Source organism: Anopheles merus, chromosome 2L (genome assembly GCF_017562075.2).
Source record: "Anopheles merus strain MAF chromosome 2L, AmerM5.1, whole genome shotgun sequence".
NCBI lineage: Eukaryota > Metazoa > Arthropoda > Insecta > Diptera > Culicidae > Anopheles > Anopheles merus.
In genome coordinates, this window is record NC_054083.1 from 22,455,247 (window position 1) to 22,475,923 (window position 20,677).

Here is a 20,677-nt window from a genome sequence, read left to right on the forward strand (position 1 = left end):
TGTATGGGGGCAGGTGGTCCCACCGATGGCGATATGGAAGCTGCCAGTGGTGGTGGTGGTGGTGGTGTGAAGTAGCTTCCTGCCGGCTGTTCATTGGACATTAACAAACTAAACAAACTCCCGTCCACCGGCTGATTGGCACGCCGCGCCGTTGTCGCGCCGTTGTAGCACATGGTTTCGGGCGTCCCCGGTACAGAAGGGACAGTCGTATCCGGCACCCGGTTGCATGGCGGTGGTTCGTTTGGTCGCATCGACCGATGGTGCTGCTGTCTTTCGTACGGTACACTGTCCGACCGGTCGTACGGTGGTCGCCCATGAAACGGACTCATCCTGCAGTTCGAATGCATGTTCCCGCGCTAAACAAAACGCATTTTATTCCGGAACCTTTCGATCGGCACTGCCAAAAGAAACAAACCAAGTTGTTATTCGTACAGCTGAGCAACAAATACGTTTCGTGCAACATTTCCACATTCACAGTACGGGACCATTTCGCGGATAAAAAGGACTTACCTCAGCAGTTCAGCGACTTGTGCGACTTCTGCCCAGCACCCATGCCCTCCTACGTTTGCTTTGTGTTTTTGCACTTGAAAAGCGAATCCACAGAAAAACAACACCAGTGCTGCCTGACAGGGTAGCCGCGCGGCACAGTTCCTTAGTATATGTTTACACGTAGTACCACATTCCGGGAAAAACGCGGGAAGTGCAAAAAATACACGTTTTTTGGGGTTAGAAATGATTGTACATGGCTAAATATATATTTTGCACAGCATTATAAGTGATTTTGAATTGAATTTAGCTTTCTTTTTATTTTACAATTGTCACTTTCTGTAGCCAAAAATTGTTCGTCACTGTAGTGTACAAAATATGACATAGAAGAAATCACACAAATTTGTGGTGCCATACCGTGTGGCGCTGTGGACAGGAGACAAAACAATAAACCCTTTCTCTCTCTCTCTCTCTCGCTCTCTCTCTCTTTCTCTTTATCTCTCATTTGCTCACCGCAAGCTTGCACGCGAGAAGAACGAAGATCTCGAAACTGCGCAAGTGTGCAACACGCTGTCCCTTCGCGGATACGCAGAGCGAAAAACACACAAAAAATACATACAGATGTCTGCCCCAATAGTACAGATTCGCGATTCGTCGGTTTCGGTCCAGTGTTGTGCAGGGTCGTAAAAACGTTCCGTTTGAAGTGTTTGTACGCCGCAAAGGAAAGAAGCAAAAAAAAACAAAAATGCAATTCTGTAACTAAAATACGTTGCACGAGCAGTGTGCAGTTTGCCGTAGCGAAAAAACATACCGGGTAAGGGTTACGCTTTGATTTCAGCGAGATTGAAGCACATTGATAGACGACGCCTTTTTTGTCTATCCGAGCGAGAGAGAGAGAGAGAGAGAGAGATTGAGAAGTCCCCCCCACTAGTGTGAGTTTACGGTGAAAAAATCAATATCCTTGAAGGGATGACGAACAGAGAGTTGCAACAGAGACGCCCTTAAATACGCAGTAGCCTTTGCCAGAGGGGGCGATCGTCTGACATTTTGGTGCATTGAATTTCAAGTGCCAGAGTCCGGCTGTGTTTCAGTGTATCGTAAGTAAATTGTATTAAAAAAAACACGGATTGTGATGGGCTCCAACCGATAATGACACCCAAACGCACCACCCCAAATTGGAAGATGGGCCATTTTCAGTCGCAGGAAGAAACGCGTGGTGGGATGGAAGAGACTGTGGTGCACCGGCCAGGAAGGGACTGCTGTCGTGATGTGAACTCTGTCGGCAACTTGTCTCTCTATCTTTCGCGATGTCGTTATCTTGCTCTCCCTCTCTCTCTCCACCATCTGTAGTTGGCGATGTCGCTACGCGTTTTCAGCCGCGAAGCAAGCACCAAACTTCGAGCATGTGTATGTGTGTGTGTGTGTGTGTGTAGGCGCGCGCGCGCGCGTTTGCCGCTCACGGTCAATGAAACGGGCGGATAATGTTTTGATGGTTTTGCTGTTTGTCCCGATTGTGTACCGTGGAATATAGATTTTTCTAAAGTTTGCCGAAAAAAAGCAAGCAAAAACGCAGCCATATGCCCATAGTGTCCAACTCACGTGAGTAGTGTTGCGCTTTCCTTCAAGGGCCTGTCCCTCTGTCTGTGTTGCCGACAAGAACCAGTAAACTATTTAACGCACAATTATTTGTGACGAAAAAAAAAAACAACCAGCACCACAAACAAACAAACACTATAACAAGTGTGATTTGTGTTTATGTGTTTGTGCCCCCCGAACACCTCGTGATTAAATGTGCGCCCTCCCTCCCCAACTACGCGACAGTGGTACGTGGATTTGGTTGCGGATAAGGGCTCGCGCACCAAAACATGATAAGGACGTATAGTGAGAATGTTTTTCAGTGTGTACAACTACCCATCCAAAACGAGCGTAAACGATCTTGCAAAGCTTCTAAAACACCAGTACGATACAGAACCATAGAAACCACATTCCGGCGACATTCCTTCATCGATGACGCCATCGAGAACGGTTTTCCTAATCGTGTGCCGCTAACTGTGCCGACGCCAACGATGAGAAATTATAAACAAACACGAGAAAACGCCCCCTCTCGGTCCGATGCAAACCAAGCCTAGAATTGTGACCGGGTTGGAATTTGAACTGTTTAAACCATGGTCAACCATCCATCTTCTAGTGTTGTTTCTAACAATTGTTTTTTTTTAAATTGTCTAAATCGATAAGTATGTTTGCCTTTCTTTTCCAGACACCTGACCCACCTTCACAACCCCGAACATGACCTATTACACTGGCGGTAAACATTGTGAACCCACCTAAAGCAAACGACGATATAGAATGTTGCCCCACGGCAGCAGCAAGAACGATTAAAGGGCGCTCGTGCAAGTGCGTGGAGCTGTGAACACCTCACAGAGGAAATCAATTCTAGCCCTCGTCATATTGCAAATCCAGTATTTGAAGTGGAACACCCGATTTAGTGGACAGCAGTAGCCAGCGTGGCAAACAAGAAGAATGCATCGTCAGCGCCACCTGAGTGTCGAACACTCAAATAGCAGCTCCAAAGCTGCAAGAAGCTGCAAAGCAGCTTTCAAGATGCAAGGACACGTGATGTGTTTGGGATTGTTGGTGGTATTGGCTTGTTCGATTCCCGGAGGGCAAGGTAAGTGCTAATTAACTATTGTATTCTTTAGCCTCTGGAGCGGTCCCGTGGTACAGTCGTCAACGACTCAATAACAGGTCCGTCATGGGTTCTAGCCTCGCTATGAGCGTCCTCCCGTAGCATGCATTGACTATCCGGTTGCGTGGTACTAAACAAATCTCGAATAGAGGTGTATTAGCCAAAATCGGATTGGTGGCCACCTTGGATGTCATTTGACGGCAGATAGTCCTGGAAAACTCATCAAATCCTTAAACCATTATTATTAAAAGAGGCATCAATGAAACATTCAATAATCAATTTACAATTTACTTCTGATGATCAAATCGATTTATCATTTTTATCACAATTAAAATTTTAATCGAAAAGGGGTCTTAGATGTCAAACTGCCTGTAACGAACTTTTGGCTACTTGTCAAATCGTTCTATATTACTTGACCTCGTTCCTACACAATCCTTGGCTGTGCCCCAAGAATCAGAACCGTACGATGATTCATTCAGTTCAATCTAAAGAACGAACGACCTAGGTGCATCTGAACAATGTTAACCGGTTCTTTATACAGAGTTTCGAGTCATATAATGGAATAGTTCAACCGGTTAAGGAGATGTTTCAACCAGGTAGTGCAATCGTACAAGTATTCTGTGGAGGTTTGCAATCATATAATGGTGTGGTGCAATCGGTGTAAAAAGTTTCGGTGTAAAAAGTTTCGGTGTTAATACCGATGATGTTTGCTAAAAAAAAAACATTATTTTGACTTGTTTTCGTATGGCATTCAGCTGTACACATGATAAACTTAGTAAATCCTGGCATAATTAAACATGAAAAATTAATAACATGAACGAAAATGTTTAGAGATATCTACAGCGGCACCCACAGTCTGACAACCGCTCCACAGTATACTTGCAAAATTCCACAATTAGGTTGCAACAATCCATTATATGATTGCAAACCTCCACAGAATGCTGGATTGAACTATTCCATTATATGACTCGAAAATCTGTAATGTACTGAGTTGTTGACGTGAACGTGAACCGTAATACCAGGAAGTTCATGAAAAGAATGCCCTACCAATCACAGTAAAGATCATCCTGGTCTGCCAAATATTATATTCTTCTTGCAAAATGAAACAATTTACCATATTTTCTTCAACTGAAATGAACGATTGAATCACGATTCACGTTCAGTTCATCTTAATAAAGGAACTAGTATGTTCACGTTCAACAAAATGAACCGAATTGCCCAAGCCTAGTCTAGAAAGTCTGTATAGGCCGCCATATTCGCGTAGCCAAATAAAAACGTTACGCCAAATAGAAGCAGAAGAAGATTCTTTATGCTGAATAGAACCTTTCGAGATTCAAAATAGATAAAATAGGAAAGAAATGATAGAAACTTTTGAAATTCAAAATATGAATTATGTTTTCCATCGTGTGTACCTCAACATGAATTGATAAATGCCGGTTTCATCGGGTTTGGCCCGAAACTGCTTCCTTTTTGTTCTTCCATTCAGCACGTCCGTCATACCATGACTGAAATTGAACCTTCCTCGTCCTTTTGTGCGGATAATATTGCTGAAAATCAATAAATAAATGTACTGATACTGATACTGATACGGATACTGATACAAAGAAATGTAGGCCCATTATCCTAATTATAACTTTCCAACTGCGTCGCAAAACGGTACAAAAAGCCTTACGGCTAGTCTAAATCAAAAAGGAAGCAAACACCTCTTTTTAGAGTTGATTTCACGTCAACTGGCAAAAGGTGCACATCGATAGGGTGTTGGTTATTTCTGGCTTGGTTGGAAGCGCTAGTTCTCACGAGCTCTGGATTCATTTTTGTGTCGATATAAAGACTATTGGAGCATAAATATAAAAGAAAAACAACTATTTGAAATTCCAAAAATAAGTCCCAATCAATCCTACTTTGGCCTAATTTCCCCTATATCCTTTAGTGAACATAACATAATTGATTTCATTGATCTTCGTTTTCCTCGACGATGCAATCGTAGCAAATCCACTAAAAAACCGCTGTCTACAGTTTGGGACGACGTCGACTACAAACACGCAACAGCAGAACGGGCAGGAGTTTGTCGACGATTACGACAGCTACGACGATCAGCCGGAACCATCGGATGAGCCCGTGTTCGAAAAGAACGTCGTAAGTAGAAGATAAAGCTATTGAATGTCCGACATGAAGCACTTACATGCTATCTCGATTACGTTTGCAGTCCACCGTCGCCACCTGCTCCCGCACGGCACCGTTTTGCTACACGCTGTGGACGTTCGACATCGTGAAGAACGTAACGCGAGTGGTTGTGCAAGGTAAGAAGAGGCTACGAGTCTGTTTGGCAACTGATTTGAACCTTCTAACCGCTTGACCCTATTTGACACACACACCCCAAACAGGATGCTGGGGATCGAACGACGATCAGGAATCGTGCAGCAGCAACGAGTGCGTCAGCACGACGGAAACACCCACCCGGCACTTCTTTTGCTGCTGCAGCGGCGATAATTGCAACGGCAACTTTAGCTACCTGCCGCCACCAACCGCCGCGGATGGGTTGAGCATGCGGGACGAGAACGAAAGCATTACGCCGTTCGCACCGTACACCTCGATCTGGAGCTCGCCGACGGTGTACATCTGCTTTGCGCTGGTCGCCATCATGACACTCGGCATCGGTGGGTTCCTCAGCTGCCGCCAGCTACCGAAGAAGGGCACCGGTGAGCTGCTCGAGCACATGGAACCGTCCGGCCCGGGCTACAGCTCGAATCTCTACAACGTCGACAATCTGAAGCTTGTGTCGATGATCGGGCAGGGCAAGTGAGTGGTAGCTGTGTGGCAGGTTTGGAAAGTGGATTGAATGTTTTTTGCTAAAAACTACTTCTTTTTCTATTGGTGCTCTGCACACACACACACACACACACACACACACAAGGTACGGGACCGTTTGGAAGGGTATCGTAAACGAGAAGCCAGTGGCGGTGAAGATCTTTTCCGCCCAGCATCGGCAGTACTTCCTCAACGAGCGTGACATCTACACGGTGCCACTGATGGAATCTCCTTCCCTTTTGGCATATTTCGGTAGGAGCTTTGCTTTCTCTCTGCCCCAATGCTTACTAAATCCTGTTCTTTCCCACCACCACCATTAGGATCGGACGAGCGCCGCACGCTGGACGATCGTATCGAGTACATGCTGGTGCTGTCGCTGGCCCCGCTTGGCTGCCTGCAGGACTGGCTGACCGATAACAGTGTGCCGTTCAGCACCTTCTGCCGGATGGGCAAATCGATCGCCAACGGGTTGGCCCACCTGCACACCGAGATCCGGAAGGGCGAGCTGGTGAAGCCGTGCATCTGCCACCGGGACCTGAACTCGCGCAACATTCTCGTCAAATCGGACCTGTCCTGCTGCATCGGCGATCTGGGCTTTGCGCTGAAAACGTTCGGCGCACGGTACGAGTACCGGGGCGAGATAACGCTCGCCGAGACGAAGAGCATCAACGAGGTCGGCACGGTGCGCTACATGGCGCCGGAGGTGCTGGAGGGTGCGGTGAACCTGCGCGACTGCGAGTCCGCCCTCAAGCAGATCGACGTGTACACGCTCGCGCTGGTGCTGTGGGAGCTGGCGAACCGGTGCGAAGATTTCTACCCCGAGGGCACCGCCGTCCCGGAGTACCGGGCACCGTACGAGGAGTACGTCGGCTCGAACCCGAACTTTGAGCAGATGCAGGTGCTGGTATCGCGCAACAAGGCGCGGCCCACCTTCCCGGCCCACTTCGGTACCGGGCTGGTGACGCAGATCGTGCGCGACACGTGCGAGGACTGCTGGGACCACGATGCGGAAGCTCGCCTGACGGCCATGTGCGTGCAGGAGCGGCTGCAGGAGGTGGCGCAGATCAACCCGCGGGCCCGCACCATGCCGCCGAAGGGCTGCAGCCACGACGATGGCCCGGCGCTGGAAAAGGCCCAGCTGTATCAGCTGGAGAGCGACGGCACGGCCATCGCTGCTATGATGGACCACCAGCGCTACAGTCCGGACGGCACGATCGCGTTCATGACACCGCCGAACCAGCAGATCATCCCGCAGGTACCGCCGGCCGGGTACCGGGAGGACACTACCGGCTCGTACAAGTACGGCAAGCTGTCGTCGTCGGGCGGTGCCAGCTCGACCACGCACAGTGGTGCACCGTCCCGCTCGCAGTCGGACGAGGACGAACAGCATACGGTCGGGCGGAAAGGCCTCGCCCCACTAATACAGCGAGGGGAAGGCTCGTTCGAGGGAAAGGCAATGCCGCCCGGCAAAGGGCTGGGCGGGAGCGTGAAGGTAATGCTGCAGAAAACATTCCACAAGAATCATCTCGCGGGCGTAACCGCACCGTCGCTAGTGCGCCACGCCTACGATGTGCAACAGAACTGTGACGATGCGGACGGTGATCGGTCCAACCTGGTCGTGGTGGTCGAAACCAGTGACACGTGCTCGCCGCGCAATGCATTGCTCTCAGAGGAAGAGATCCTGATGAATCATCACAACAACCAGCAGCAGCAGCAGCAACATCAGCAACAGCAGCACGTTCAACAGTCTGGCGGTGTCGAACGTCCCACGAATCTGGACCTCGGTACGGGCAAGTATGAGAGCAACCTACTGCTGCACGAACCACATTCCGTCGGCAATGTTACCACCACCGAAGGTGCCGTTAGTGCGCGCGGCCGAGCCAAAGCGCTTGCCGATGCAGATTTCACCAGACAGTCGTTCGCCATACTAGACGAGATGGTGGTGGACGACGACGGCGCTACCGTGGATGAACATCACGACCCGCAGAAGCTACGTATCGTCGTTTCCAAATCGGCCAATGCCATGCATCCGCCCAGGGGGTTGAGACACACCCGGCAAGGATCTGAAGCATCGTCACCACCGCCCTTTCTGGACGATCGGTCCCTGAAGCGGCAGCGTTCGCTGGAAGTGTTTCAGGAAGTGTTCGGCCCGAAGGGTAGCATCGAGCGGCTGCGCAATCCTAGCCAGCGCGTCAAGACACCGGGCGATGTACCGCCCTCGGTGCGGAAGGTGCGTGCATCGAAGACGCTGTCGCTCTATGACGACCGGATGATGACGGCGTCGGTGGCACCCGGGAGCGGAACTCGTTTAGCAAACTCCGTATAGCACGAGGAGGTGCTGCTGCTGGAGCTGTAAGCGATTCCGTAAGCGCGATTTGCGGCTTTGGGAAGTGTTGTGGAGAACCTTTTGCCTCCACTCTGGTGCAATTAGTCCCACAGATTGCCCAATCAAAGTTATTAGGTTTATTTTACTCACTAGTCGATTGATCAGACCCCCTCCTGCTTATGGAGCCGATATGACTCTGTCTTTGGTGGGTCCCAGGTTTGAAGATAGCTTTTTTCATTGAGCCGAAATGCCGTTGGCCACGTTAAAGTGTGTCTGGAGATAGAGGGCGTAACTTTCAAAAAGACAAGCTCTGGTGGCCTTTCTCTTATTTATTACCTGCCTGCCATCAGTTTGCTTCCAGCGGATGCCTTTTATATGAAATAATTTATCTCACTGTGCACTCAGCGGCTCTTCAGCAAAACTCGTCGGCCAATGGCCTTCCAAGGTCCCAGATTTCTTGTCTATCGTTTAACTGGGTTTTAGTGGAAAAATTGTGCTTATCAAGAAAACATGATAGGAAAAGCTCAATATCTCAATATTGGAATTATTAAAAAGATGCAGAACATTTCTAATTAGTAATGCTTGGACTGGACCTGAATAAATTTCTTTCAGTAGCATAATCCTTTATGGCCAGTATACATCTGCAAAAGATTCTAATGCAAAGAAGCATTATCATTATTTGCTTTCACAAATAATGAAGCTATAGAACTTTAAAAGCATTTGATATGCTCCAAATGATACTCTTTGATATGCGCAATGCCTTGGAGAAAGGATTGCAAAGACATCCTAGACCTGTTCAGGTGGATGCTCCAATAAAGAATGCCGGGAAGCTGTTGCACACTCTAAGCAGCAACAGTGCGCCGCTAGCTGTAATGGACTGATGTGAAATGCCACACCACATTACACACAACAAGGTGTGAGGTTTTTGTTGCACACCAACACGACAGTGGTGGAAGTAGTAAAACCCGTAAAACAAGGGTAATTCTTACTCACTTTATAGAAGTTTGGATCTCTTCGATCCTTCATTAAAGGACATTACGTAGAGAATGTAGTCAAAAGACAGAGTTGGAGTTGGAGAGAGGGAGAGAGAAAGAGAGCTAACCAAAGGGCAGTCAAGAGACGAGGTATGGCATGCCAGCTAAAAGCAAAACAAAACCTCGGCATATAGACTAAGTAAGTGTCTCTAATTACGATGCATGGGTTTCATGTAACCTGGTGTCGATGCTATATTGCCATTGCACGTGCTACCACCCACTGCACAACTACGAGTTGTTTCAACTTTGAGTGTTTTTTTAGTACTTTCCGTTGAAACTAGTGATAACGATATTATATATATATGAACTACGCATGAATGACGAACAGTATTCCCTGCGCAAAGGAGGGGTGGCATTAACTGACAGGGCACTATATTCGTTCAATACCACAACCACACCAAAACGATAATGAAAAATCAACAGAATTACACATAATACAGACCGTGGTCATACAACACTTGAGAATAAAACGGTTAGCAAAAACAAACAAGTATTACTAGTAATGCATAACACAACCTAGACCAAATGGTGTTAGCGTACCCTTCTTCTTTAGTCGGCATCCGTTTGCCAAAATGAAGCGAATCCGAAATTACCGTAACTATGTTTTACGTACCCGTAACTGTTTTATTCACTTTTGTCTCTTGTTTGGAATGTTGGAGGGATAGAGAGCTGTCCTTACGGTCAAGCTAAACCAATTTAAGCCACTAAACCAATTCAGTCCATACGGTGCTGCTGTGCATCGTTTGGGAAAAGCTCCTCTTCCTTGATTTCTATTATTTCTACACTGTTTTCGTCTTTCTGGACATGCTTTTGGCCACGTTGATGCGCGCTAGTTTGCTTGGAAGATTTTATCTACAATGAAATAAGCAAGATGGATAATTTTTAATTTACCGTTGGCAACTCTCGCAACACATTCCGCTTACCTTATTTTTCTTCCGCTGATAATTCTGCTTAGACAATTGTGCCGCTCGCATGGCCCTTTCCTGTCCCAGCAGTAGGTTCGACTTCGGTTTCACCCTAGCGTTCACCTTAATGCCATGGCTCATCATGTGCTTGTTGTACAGCATGTGATACTTAAAATCGCGCCCACAGCAAACATAATCCTCCTGGTACGTAATGCACGTGTGCCGGTCGAAGCTTTCCTGTGTTAGGCAAACGATCAGACACGTTCCACATTCCAGCTTTTTCGGATGCTCGTGATGATGACGATGCTCCTGCAGTGCTTCACTAGTGTCGAACGATCGGACACAAATGTCGCACACGAAGTATGTTTGTATCTGAAATTGAAAATGGAACATTAATTCAAACCGCATTCAAATTCAAAGGCTTCCCGCGTTCTCATACCCCATGAAAACTCTCCACGTGCAGGCGCCACTTGTCCCGCCGGCTGTACGACGCATCGCAGTGCTCGCACTGGAACCGGGCGTCCTCGGTGTGGACCGCTTTCACGTGTCGATTCAAATGGTGCTGCGTCTTGAACGACCGTCCACACACCGCACAGCCAAAGTTGCGCACCAGGGTGTGCGATTCCAGGTGTTGCTTCAGCAGCTTCTTGCTCGTAAACACGGCCCCGCACTGCACGCACTCGGCCCGATCCTCGCTGATGTGAATGGCGGCAAGATGGTTGGTCAGCTCGGTGCGCGTGTGAAACGACGCCGAACAGTACTGGCACTCATAGCGCGTGATGCCGACGTGGCGCTCCATGTGCACCTCCAGCGAGACGCGATGCTTCAGCTCGTTGCCGCAAATTTCGCACCTGTACCGGCTGTGCGGGTTGCTGGCCTTGTGCTGCTCTAGCTCGTCCACCGTACCAAACAGCTGCAAGCAGAACGGATTGTTGCACACGAACCCGATCTTTCCCTCGTTCAGCTGGTGCTTTTTCGTGTGCATAGTGAACGCAACGGTGTGGTACGATTTGTAAGGGCATTTTTCGCACTGATAGCGTTCCCGATCAAGATTGCTTTTCTCCTTCTCGCCCTCGCTATCATCCGTCCCGGTTGCATCCTTTTCCGCATCCACCTCGAGCTCTATTTTCAATCGACCGCGTTTGCTTGTTTGGATAACTTTCCGTTTCTTCTTTTCAATTTGCCTTGTCGGAATCGACTCTTCTTCTATTTCGTCTTCCACTATCGAGTTATCATCCGGAGCGACCTCTTCTTCCGATGGATCATCCAATGGCACCAGCTGTTCCAATATCACAGGCTCGTCCACCATGGCCGATTCCTCGAACGGGACCATCTCTTCCAAATGCACCGACTCTTCTAGTGCAATCTGGTCCTCCAAGCTGTCCACCTGCTCGTTGCTATCAACATCAACTTGCTTCATGGAAGCAATCATGTACTGATCGTACTCCTGCAAGAGATCCTCCACGCCAGCCTCCGTCGCGTTGCACAGGTCGAGATCGCGAAACAATAGTTCAAGCTGTTCCGTTCGGGTCTCGAACAGCTCCCTGAGCGCCATTTCATCGCCCAGCTTCACACTTACCAACGCGACAAGGAACTCGTGCAGATGATGCATCTTTCGGCGATATTTGCTGAAAAATTCCATCACCTCCAAACAGGCTATGCACACGGAGCCAGGCAGGTAGGGCAGGACATTCGCGGGCAGTCGAAACGTGATGTCCTGCAGGAACGTTCCGATCGTTCCGTCCAGCAGTGGACGATGCGTGTCCAGCGTCTCCATCTGATCGGGGTGTACCGACTGCAAACAGGCACGGCAAACGTTCGGAAACGTTAGTAAATTAAAAACGGTCATTTTAGCGACACCAGCATGTGGGAAAATTTAAAAAATTAAATCACAAAATAGTTTCACACAACATAAACACTGCGTCCGGTTGTTCACCCTGTGTGGAAAGTTTTGTTGTTTTCGTTGGACGCCGCTCTGGGTCGTTGCGTTTACACTGCCGACGCTGTGTACTTGGCCCGTATCGATGTCTTTTCTTGTTTTTCGTGTGCTTTGCACGCCTTTTTGCAAGGCAGAAAAAAAACATTTTCCATTCGCTCTTTTGATAGCCTGCTGTGTTGCTTTACTAATTATAGCTACGTTAGCACAAAACACTTGCCAAACATGAGTAAAATTTAGTAATAAGGCCAAAATTCATCAATCCAGAGGCCAGCTGCATCCTGGAATGCCAAGATACCTTTGCATGAAATGAATCACTGGAAAAATGATTCAAAATCGAATAAAAACCTCCCAAAAATGTGGCTTCAGCTTTTTTCAGCGCATTTCACACAAATGCTGCAATTTTTGCACCCCAAAACAGGATTTTCTATTGCGATCGAGCAGCTGCAGCCGGCTTGAAGTACGCAACAGTGCACCGTAAACGGGCGACCCCGAGCCGTTGTCAAAACCGCTTGTCATGTCAACGTTTGCGACGTTTGTCTTTTGGCAGCCCTTTTCGGATAGGGAAGAAAAGTTGCCGTAGGAAAAAAAGGAAAGACCAACAGCAGCAACAGCAGCGCGCAGCAAACGGGGACGGCGAAGTAGCAAAAGGTCGGTCGAAAAGATAGCAAAACGGCGAGCAGAAGGTGAACAGAAACGCCACCAGTCCCAACGTTTGCAACGACGGCAACCAGCAGAATGACGCTGCCGAGCAGTGCGCGGGTGTACGCGGATGTAAATTCGCATAAACCACGTGAATATTGGGACTACGAGAACTACATCGTCGACTGGGTGAACCAGGATGACTACCAGCTAGTGCGGAAGCTGGGCCGGGGCAAGTACAGCGAGGTGTTCGAGGCGATCAAAATGACGAGCAACGAGAAGTGCGTGGTGAAGATTCTGAAGCCGGTCAAGAAGAAAAAGATCAAGCGCGAGATCAAGATCCTGGAGAATCTGCGGGGCGGCACCAACATCATCACGCTGCTGGCGGTGGTGAAGGATCCGGTCTCCCGTACGCCGGCCCTCATCTTTGAGCATGTGAACAACACGGACTTCAAGCAGCTGTACCAAACGCTCAGCGATTACGACATCCGGTACTATCTGTACGAGCTGCTGAAGGCGCTCGACTACTGCCACAGTCTGGGCATCATGCACCGTGACGTGAAGCCACACAACGTGATGATCGATCACGAGAACCGCAAGCTGCGCCTGATCGACTGGGGTCTGGCCGAGTTCTACCATCCGGGGCAGGAGTACAACGTGCGGGTTGCGAGCCGCTACTTCAAGGGGCCGGAGCTGCTGGTCGACTACCAGATGTACGACTACTCGCTCGATATGTGGTCGCTGGGGTGCATGCTCGCGTCGATGATCTTCCGCAAGGAGCCGTTCTTCCACGGCCACGACAACTACGACCAGCTCGTGCGCATCGCGAAGGTGCTCGGCACTGAGGACCTGTTCGCCTATCTGGATAAATACAACATCGAGCTCGATCCGCGCTTCAACGACATCCTGTCGCGTCACTCGCGCAAGCGATGGGAGCGCTTCGTGCACTCGGAGAACCAGCACCTGGTGTCGCCCGAGGGGCTCGACTTTCTCGACAAGCTGCTGCGCTACGACCACTTCGAGCGCCTGACCGCGCGGGAGGCCATGGAGCATCCGTACTTTGCCATCATCGTCAACGGGCAGATGCCGCCACCGCCGACCTCCTCCGCCAAGGGCGGCACCAACTAAACATGCGCCCTGCCCTCCTCCGTCATGCCCGTCCACACCACCACCACCACCACCACCTTGTCTGCCGCCGCCCTGTCCTTGCGCACCAACGTACCGCAGCGAGGAGGGAGCAAGCGTTTCCACCTCGGACAGCAGTGGAGTAGCAACAGCAGCAGCAGTAGCAACAGCAACGGGTGGATAAGATGCAGCCGACGCCGCCCCACTCCGTTCGGTGTTCCCGTCTCCCTTCCTTTCGCCGCCGTCGGTGGAGGATCGCGCCTGGCGCGGATGCTGCTGGGAGGATGTGGTGCGTACGCGGCGCTGCTAACCATTCACACCTGTGGCGGAACGAGACCGACGGCGATGGTGCGTGCTTGTCGGCCGGACATGACCGAGCGCCGGGGAGGTGTCGAGCGAAAATGAAGAGTAAGTAGCGCGCTTAAAACGAGTAAGGTTTTGACGGAACGGGCGTGAGAGCGGGAACGCGGGAGCTTTGGATGCCGTTCTTTCCAATTCCGGATTGAGTGCGTGTCCATCGCCGTGCGCTTTCGCAGAGAGAGAAAAAGAAAAACGAATAATCGGCATATTGATAAACACAGAAAAAGAAACGTATAACAAAACATGAAGAAAAAAGCTAGTAGGGGAAGAAAAAGTTTAGCCCGAATAATTGCAACAAACAACAAACAGCAAAACAACACAAAAAACGGGGATTATTTTAGAATAGGTTCACATATGCTAAACGAGAGAATTTAAAACGTAGCAGAAAACGCATTGAACAACTGAGGGAAAGTGGCAAGTACGAAGCGAGAGCGATAAATGAAGGATCGAGAAAGAGAGCGAACAGAGAAAGTACGAGTGCGAGTTTGAGGAGAAGATGCTAAGAACATCAAATAAGTAACCTTTCATGTAAAATGCGCTTTATCTCCATCCCCTTCTTCTCAACAGGGAGAAAAGCATAAAAGGAAAATGGAGGAAAAAAAAGCAAACAAACATCGGTAAATCTAGTAAAACAAGGAATAATGCAAGGCACGAACATCAAACCACTAACCTTACGAAGGATATGAGTCGGATAACCGGGACACACGGCAGCCAGAAAGGACATGCACATGTTTTGCCCGCTTCGTCTGCCGTGCCGTGACGGAAGCATTTGTAGCAAATCCCATTCAAATCCCGCAGCAGAAAGCCCCGGTTAGAGGAAAGGATACTAGAAAGCGAAGGCTAGGAATCACCAGTCAGCCCCTTCACGCCCCACCACCTCACCCTCAACAACACTCATTTATTAAGCAGGATAGTGAACATTTCTTAGCACTACATATAATGATCATGCTTCAGTGAGATATAAATATAAACACAGGATGAATTCGACAACCGTAACCCCTTTTAAAAAAAAAAAAAACCCCGGCGTTGCTGAGGTGCAACAGAAGCTTCATGGCGGTGTATCCTTTTTGCAAATGCGATAGATGAAGAAAGGAGCAAGTAGGCTTACGCATTTACACCACGCAGGATAGCAAGCGAACAGAAGAAGAACTGCTAACACACCACACCCCATCGTCATTTGAATTTCGAGGTGCACTAAGCTCATAGTGCATACCTTCCTATCTCACTCTCTCTTTTGCTACGTGGTTCAGTTTGTGAGTGCGTGAGCGTATTGCGACACTAATTATTGGGTATCGATCGTGCCCGTTGTGTACCCGCGAGTGAACATGAAAAATATTGCGACAAAAAAGAAGCGCGCGCAACACAGAAAAAGCGCGGAAGTAAACCCCCGGGCTTTTGTCTGGTGAAGGTTCTTGCGGTACGTAACACTAGAAGGTCGGACGCGTTTTTGCAAACAACCACCACCATCCCATAGAAATGCAGGGTCCGTCCGCGGTCTTTGAGTTTCCCCGTCTACTTAGATGGAGTTGAAGTAAAATGTCTCACGGTGAAAGTTCTGCGCTAGCTAATTCCTTCAGTTCTTTTCACTTTCCCGTGAAAATGGGTTTCGCTTTGTAATTTGGAAGAGGGGAAAAAACGCCACAATTCCCACAAACGTACTCGTAAAGTAGTGGTGCCCTTGATGTTTGATTGTATCGCTCCTCCCCCCCGTAGGATTGTTCGATTATGATGAGAAGAATTGATGTGTTTATGCTTTCCCTCTTCTTTCTATTTCATTTATTTTGTATCCTTTTAAAACCATCTGTTCTCGTTTCTCTCTGTCTCTCTCTTTATAGTTCTCTCATTTTCATTAATCTCTCCGCTAGTATCCAACCTTCCCATCGTTTTGTTTTTTTTAATGTATCTCAACTATTTCTTTTCTTCACCGACCTATGCTAGACTTTCTCTCGTTTTACACTTAGGTTTGTGCGGTTCTTCCCACAAGCACACACACACACACACACTCTTAGCCTGTGCGCACCACCATGCTTTGTTTTTCGCTCGTGTCTACTACTTTCCGTTTCCTCCCCATCTTTTTTATTTCTCATTGTAAGCAAAACAGCAGTTTATATAGAAACAGATTTAAACAAACAAACAAAACGAAACAAAAAAAGAACGCTAGGATTATTACAAAACAGGTATTTTGTTCTGCTCTTTTCTTTTGTAATTAAAGTGAAATCAAATATTAATAAAAAAACAATACCCTCAAAATGGCCGCCTCTGAAATCCCCATTCCCACCACCCCCTTCTACCAATCCAACCCATTGGTTAACACGGGGGGACGGAGGTCGGGGGGTGATTATGAACAACAGGAAGAGGAAAGAATAAGAAATAAAACTTACCCGCTCCCTCGACAGTAGTCCCTTCCCCGTCCCACATCTGCTCAGAGGGAAGAGGAACGCTCATCGATCAATTCACGCTCGCTGCTAGCTAGTAGTAGTAGGCTGTTGGTTGGCAGAATATGCATTTCGTTTGTTTTACAAATTTGTTGTTACTATAGTAGAGTTCTTCGCTGTTCGTTATTTAAACCAAGCGCCTCAAGCCGCCGTCTCCCCACAACATTGCCCCTCCACAGGGGGTTAATTTAGAAAACCGTTCACAACTCCCGGATAACCGTGACGAATCGGAGAGAAGAAAACAGCAACGCGACAGACCGGAAGTGGTGAAGCAGGGGAGCAGACAGGCCTGAGCCGAGATCCCCCGCAGTGAATTGATGTCGAGCGTGGACACAAGCGACCCCCCGTAGTGGAGCTTAATAATTAGTGGATGTATGTAGTGGAAACACGGGAGTGTATGTTAAGGGCAAATGCGCTTTCCCTTCCCTGCGTATCTGTTTTGTCACTCCTTTTCCACTTCCGCCAGTCGTTGATGCGATCACGTGGTCCTTCTGTTAAGCATGGAGTGGATATCTTTAGCATATTATGTTTTACACTGTGCCTTTTTTTTTTTAATGATTATTGTTTTAACGAACACACACCTAAAATTCCCCAATTTGTGGTTCTCTCTCTCTCTCTCTCCCGGGCTGGATTGGCGTACGACGGTGAGGAGGTTTTTTTTTTCAAATGAATCAACCCAAGTCGTTAGGTGATCGTGAAATAAATGCATCTATAAAATAACCGTTATAGTATATATGTTTGAATTAAATATTTCAATTTCTTCCTTCCTTAAATTTTGGGTATGTCGATGCTTATCCCCCCCATAATTGCCCCCACCCAATCTCTTCCCATTACAAAAACAATATGGATAAACAATAAAGATGAATCTTTGGAAGGAGAAACCAACAACCCGTGGTTAACTTCATTAGTTCGGATGACATCCTACAAAACATTAAATATACCACACTCACGTGCTTCTTTACTCTTTGCGATTTGCGGGTTTTATTCGTCCATTAAATTGTGTATTGTTTTCCACGCTCCCACTACCACCCTATTCCGGGTAGATACACTTGAAAAACAAAAAGAAGGACGAACTATATACAAATTCAAAGGGTTTCTGTGTGTTTTAGCGCTATGTGAAATGGTTCTGCCTAAACGTAGTTCCGACCCCTACCTACACACAGCAACGTGCGTAGGGCTGGACCATGTAGAAGAGTGTTTAATTTTTAATAATCAATTATTCTAACGTCTCACACACCACACGATTCGACGGGTTTAAAATGTGTGATTGTTACTTTCTTTCGTTTTTTTTATTGTTGCTGCTGCTGAGGTGTAATACTTCCAAACGCGGCACGAAACGGGCTCAATGCTCAATGGATGGTGGAAGAATAGTGGTTGCCTGACTGACTGGCGCTGCACTGTACTGTCCATGTAAGAGTTGTTGCATAAATTCAATCCCAATTTGTTTAGAAGACTTTATAGAAAATATCTACTCGCAACGCTCGCTTATGATCGGGTACAGCGTGTTTGACCTTTTGTTATGAATTATTCACGATTCTCTGTCTGATCTGCTCTTTCTGTCCTTCCCTCGATCAGACTATTTAAAAATCAGTAAAACAGACACAATCATCTCAAGAATTGAAGTACTACTAATCGCACACAAATCAATTCCAGATTGCACGTTAAACTAACAGTATTTAAATGAATGTTGCTTTAACTGATATAAGCTGAGGACAAAATATGTTCTTCCATTAAATCTAGTAAAAACGGTTTTCCCATGCCTTGGCCAGTGTTGAGATTTATCCTCTTGTTTTGCTGTTAAATTATTGTTAAAAAAAAAAGAAAAGAACATTCTCCACCTTCCGTAGTCACCGGGACAAACAAGACCTGCTGCCACCGCACTCAGCCCAGCACCAGTACACAACTTGCTGCTATATACTAAAATAATCCTGGGGGGACAACACGAACACACACACACCCATTTCACGATCCTCGCGAGGAGCGCATTGCGCGAAACTGGCTCAGCAGCGTGCCCTTCGGTATCTTGACCCGCGCATTCGTCTTAATGTTGTGCACCGTCAGCATGTGCCGGTTGTAGTAGTAATGGTACCCGAAATCCTTCCCACAACACTCGTAGCTGTTCTGGTACGTGATGCAGATATGGTTGCCGCTGTAGTTCCCATCGGACGTGCGCGCGTTCGGCGTGAGACACGTGGCGCACTCGAGCGGCTTCGGATGCTCGTGGCGGTACACGTGTCGCTGCAGCAGATCCTCGCTTTCGTACGAAACCAGACAGATTTCGCACACGAAGTAGCTTTGAATCTGAATCGAAGCGGGGCAATTAGTTTGAGCGATGCTTTTCAATCTTGTTCCCCTATCTTCTCCCCCAAAACTCCCATCGACACCCTTACCTTGTGTATGAGCTCCATGTGCGCACGAAGCTTCTCGCGCCGCCCGTACGACGTGTGGCACACCGTGCAGGGGAACCGCTGGTCCTGATGGATCGTCGCATGGTGACGCTTCAGGTGGTACCCCGTCTTGAACGACAGGGGACACTCCGGACAGGGGAACTTGCGCAGCGCCAGCTCGGCCGGTGACTCCTCCTTCGGAAGCTTTGGCTTGCGCTTGCCGGTACTTTGCCGTTTTCGAGGTTGTTTGGTTTTTTGGGCCGCCCCGCCACCAGTGACCGATGCAGCCGCTGCTGCTGCTGCCGCTGCCGCCGCCGCCGCAGCCAGATGCATCCCGTTGGCCGCCTCCGGTGACCCATCTTCGTCGCTTTCCGTGTTGTAAGGGTTTTTGAAGTACATATCCGGCTGGCCTAACCGCTTGCCGAGATCTAGCCCGGCGAGCGACGCAAAGTGTAGCGGTATCGAGGAGCCTTCCGCTACATTCGGCGGCACATTCGGCATTGCACCGGGTGGGTAATACTTTTTCATATCGGCTGGCGTGAATTGGTCGTAGTTCGGCATCGGTTGTGATCTGCCCACGGCGCCAGCGTTTGGATGCATGCGTGCTTCGTCCATGGAGAGGGAGTGGGGCTTAGTGTTCCTGCGAGCGGCTAGAGGCGTAAGGCATGGGTACACGCTTGGATGTGTGGGTGGGTGCTGTTTTCGGTATGCCCGTTCCCGGTATGTGCACCTGAAGTGAAGCGTTAGCGGTAGTAGGGAGCTTTCACCAGAGTCAAAAGGCACCACGAAGTTTACGTATTACTCTATCCACGCATCAGGTCGAGGAAAAGCGTCCAATGTCTTCAAATGTCTTCAATAATCACTTTCAAACGCTGTAATTAAACAGGAAAATGAATGAAAAAAGGATTGCTTCAGCACATCTTTCCGCATCATTTGCTCGCTGCCTCTACTTCTACGCACAGCAGGACATCGTGTGTACGTCACTGCACCACACACTCAGCGGGGCATCATTGTGCCAGCCGTGTAGCAAAATCAACCTCAAAAACAAAACACACTCTCCCACACATTCGGGGGACGAAACTTGTTCTAACCGGAAAGATGATGATGCTGATAGTTTTCCCCCCAAACAGGCTATTTACTTAAGAGCTTCGGTCCGTCTTGCTTCACCTTCCACAATGGACGCACGGTGGCTTGGTAGCTTGCGGTAGCAGGGGGCATCCCCTTGGCATTTGCCGAAGTTTTGTCAAGAGTTGCCCCGCGCAATGGCGAGCGTAGTGAGAGGAAAACGGTTTTGGCTTACCATTTACCACGACGGTCGGTGGTTTCAGTGATCGCAGGATGGCGGAAAATATGTTACGCTGTGGTCGTCGCTCTTTGGTTTTTAGGGGGCACAAGCGAGATTGTTGTTTTCCAAATTGTTTACCATCAAGACGAGCGTGACGTTTACACGCAGCAGACGCAATCGATCGTTTTGCGCGTATCGCAACGGGTCGCGTGGATGACAGATTTAGTTTGATGTTTTGTGGTGACCGTTGGGCGCGCATGCA

General features: G+C 48.4%; 4 protein-coding genes across 7 annotated transcripts; 2 read left to right on the top strand and 2 right to left on the bottom strand.

The window, feature by feature from the left end:
- Window positions 1-228: 228 nt before the first annotated feature.
- Window positions 229-12,449, bottom strand: LOC121591797 (zinc finger protein 2-like). Its single transcript, XM_041912770.1, has 5 exons — window positions 10,685-12,449; window positions 10,264-10,617; window positions 9,954-10,192; window positions 511-651; window positions 229-397 (listed from the first exon to the last, which is right to left on the bottom strand). The coding sequence occupies exons 1-3, from the start codon at window positions 12,092-12,094 to the stop codon at window positions 10,055-10,057; spliced, it is 1,902 nt and encodes a 633-aa protein (XP_041768704.1). The 5' UTR covers window positions 12,095-12,449; the 3' UTR covers window positions 229-397; window positions 511-651; window positions 9,954-10,054.
- LOC121591795 lies at window positions 935-9,874 on the top strand. 3 transcript variants are annotated; one of them, XM_041912769.1, is made up of 8 exons: window positions 935-1,300; window positions 1,837-2,085; window positions 2,744-3,154; window positions 5,160-5,308; window positions 5,379-5,472; window positions 5,557-5,971; window positions 6,087-6,232; window positions 6,301-9,874. In XM_041912769.1, the coding sequence occupies exons 3-8, from the start codon at window positions 3,007-3,009 to the stop codon at window positions 8,304-8,306; spliced, it is 2,958 nt and encodes a 985-aa protein (XP_041768703.1). In that variant the 5' UTR covers window positions 935-1,300; window positions 1,837-2,085; window positions 2,744-3,006; the 3' UTR covers window positions 8,307-9,874. The 3 variants fall into 3 exon arrangements, with proteins under 3 accessions (XP_041768703.1, XP_041768701.1, XP_041768702.1); XM_041912767.1 differs by lacking the exon at window positions 1,837-2,085; XM_041912768.1 differs by lacking the exons at window positions 935-1,300; window positions 1,837-2,085 and adding an exon at window positions 1,319-1,583.
- A 259-nt stretch (window positions 12,450-12,708) lies between the features above and the next one.
- LOC121591835 (casein kinase II subunit alpha) lies at window positions 12,709-17,463 on the top strand. The gene has a single exon (XM_041912858.1). It carries the CDS (start codon window positions 12,920-12,922, stop codon window positions 13,949-13,951), a length of 1,032 nt encoding a protein of 343 aa, XP_041768792.1. The 5' UTR covers window positions 12,709-12,919; the 3' UTR covers window positions 13,952-17,463.
- A 237-nt stretch (window positions 17,464-17,700) lies between these two features.
- Window positions 17,701-20,564, bottom strand: LOC121591836 (zinc finger protein 575-like). Of its 2 annotated transcripts, none has more exons than XM_041912859.1 (3): window positions 20,431-20,564; window positions 19,134-20,002; window positions 17,701-19,044 (listed from the first exon to the last, which is right to left on the bottom strand). In XM_041912859.1, exons 2-3 carry the CDS (start codon window positions 19,743-19,745, stop codon window positions 18,706-18,708), a joined length of 951 nt encoding a protein of 316 aa, XP_041768793.1. In that variant the 5' UTR covers window positions 19,746-20,002; window positions 20,431-20,564; the 3' UTR covers window positions 17,701-18,705. The 2 variants fall into 2 exon arrangements, with proteins under 2 accessions (XP_041768793.1, XP_041768794.1); XM_041912860.1 differs by lacking the exon at window positions 20,431-20,564 and adding an exon at window positions 20,091-20,403.
- Between the last annotated feature and the right edge of the window lie 113 nt (window positions 20,565-20,677).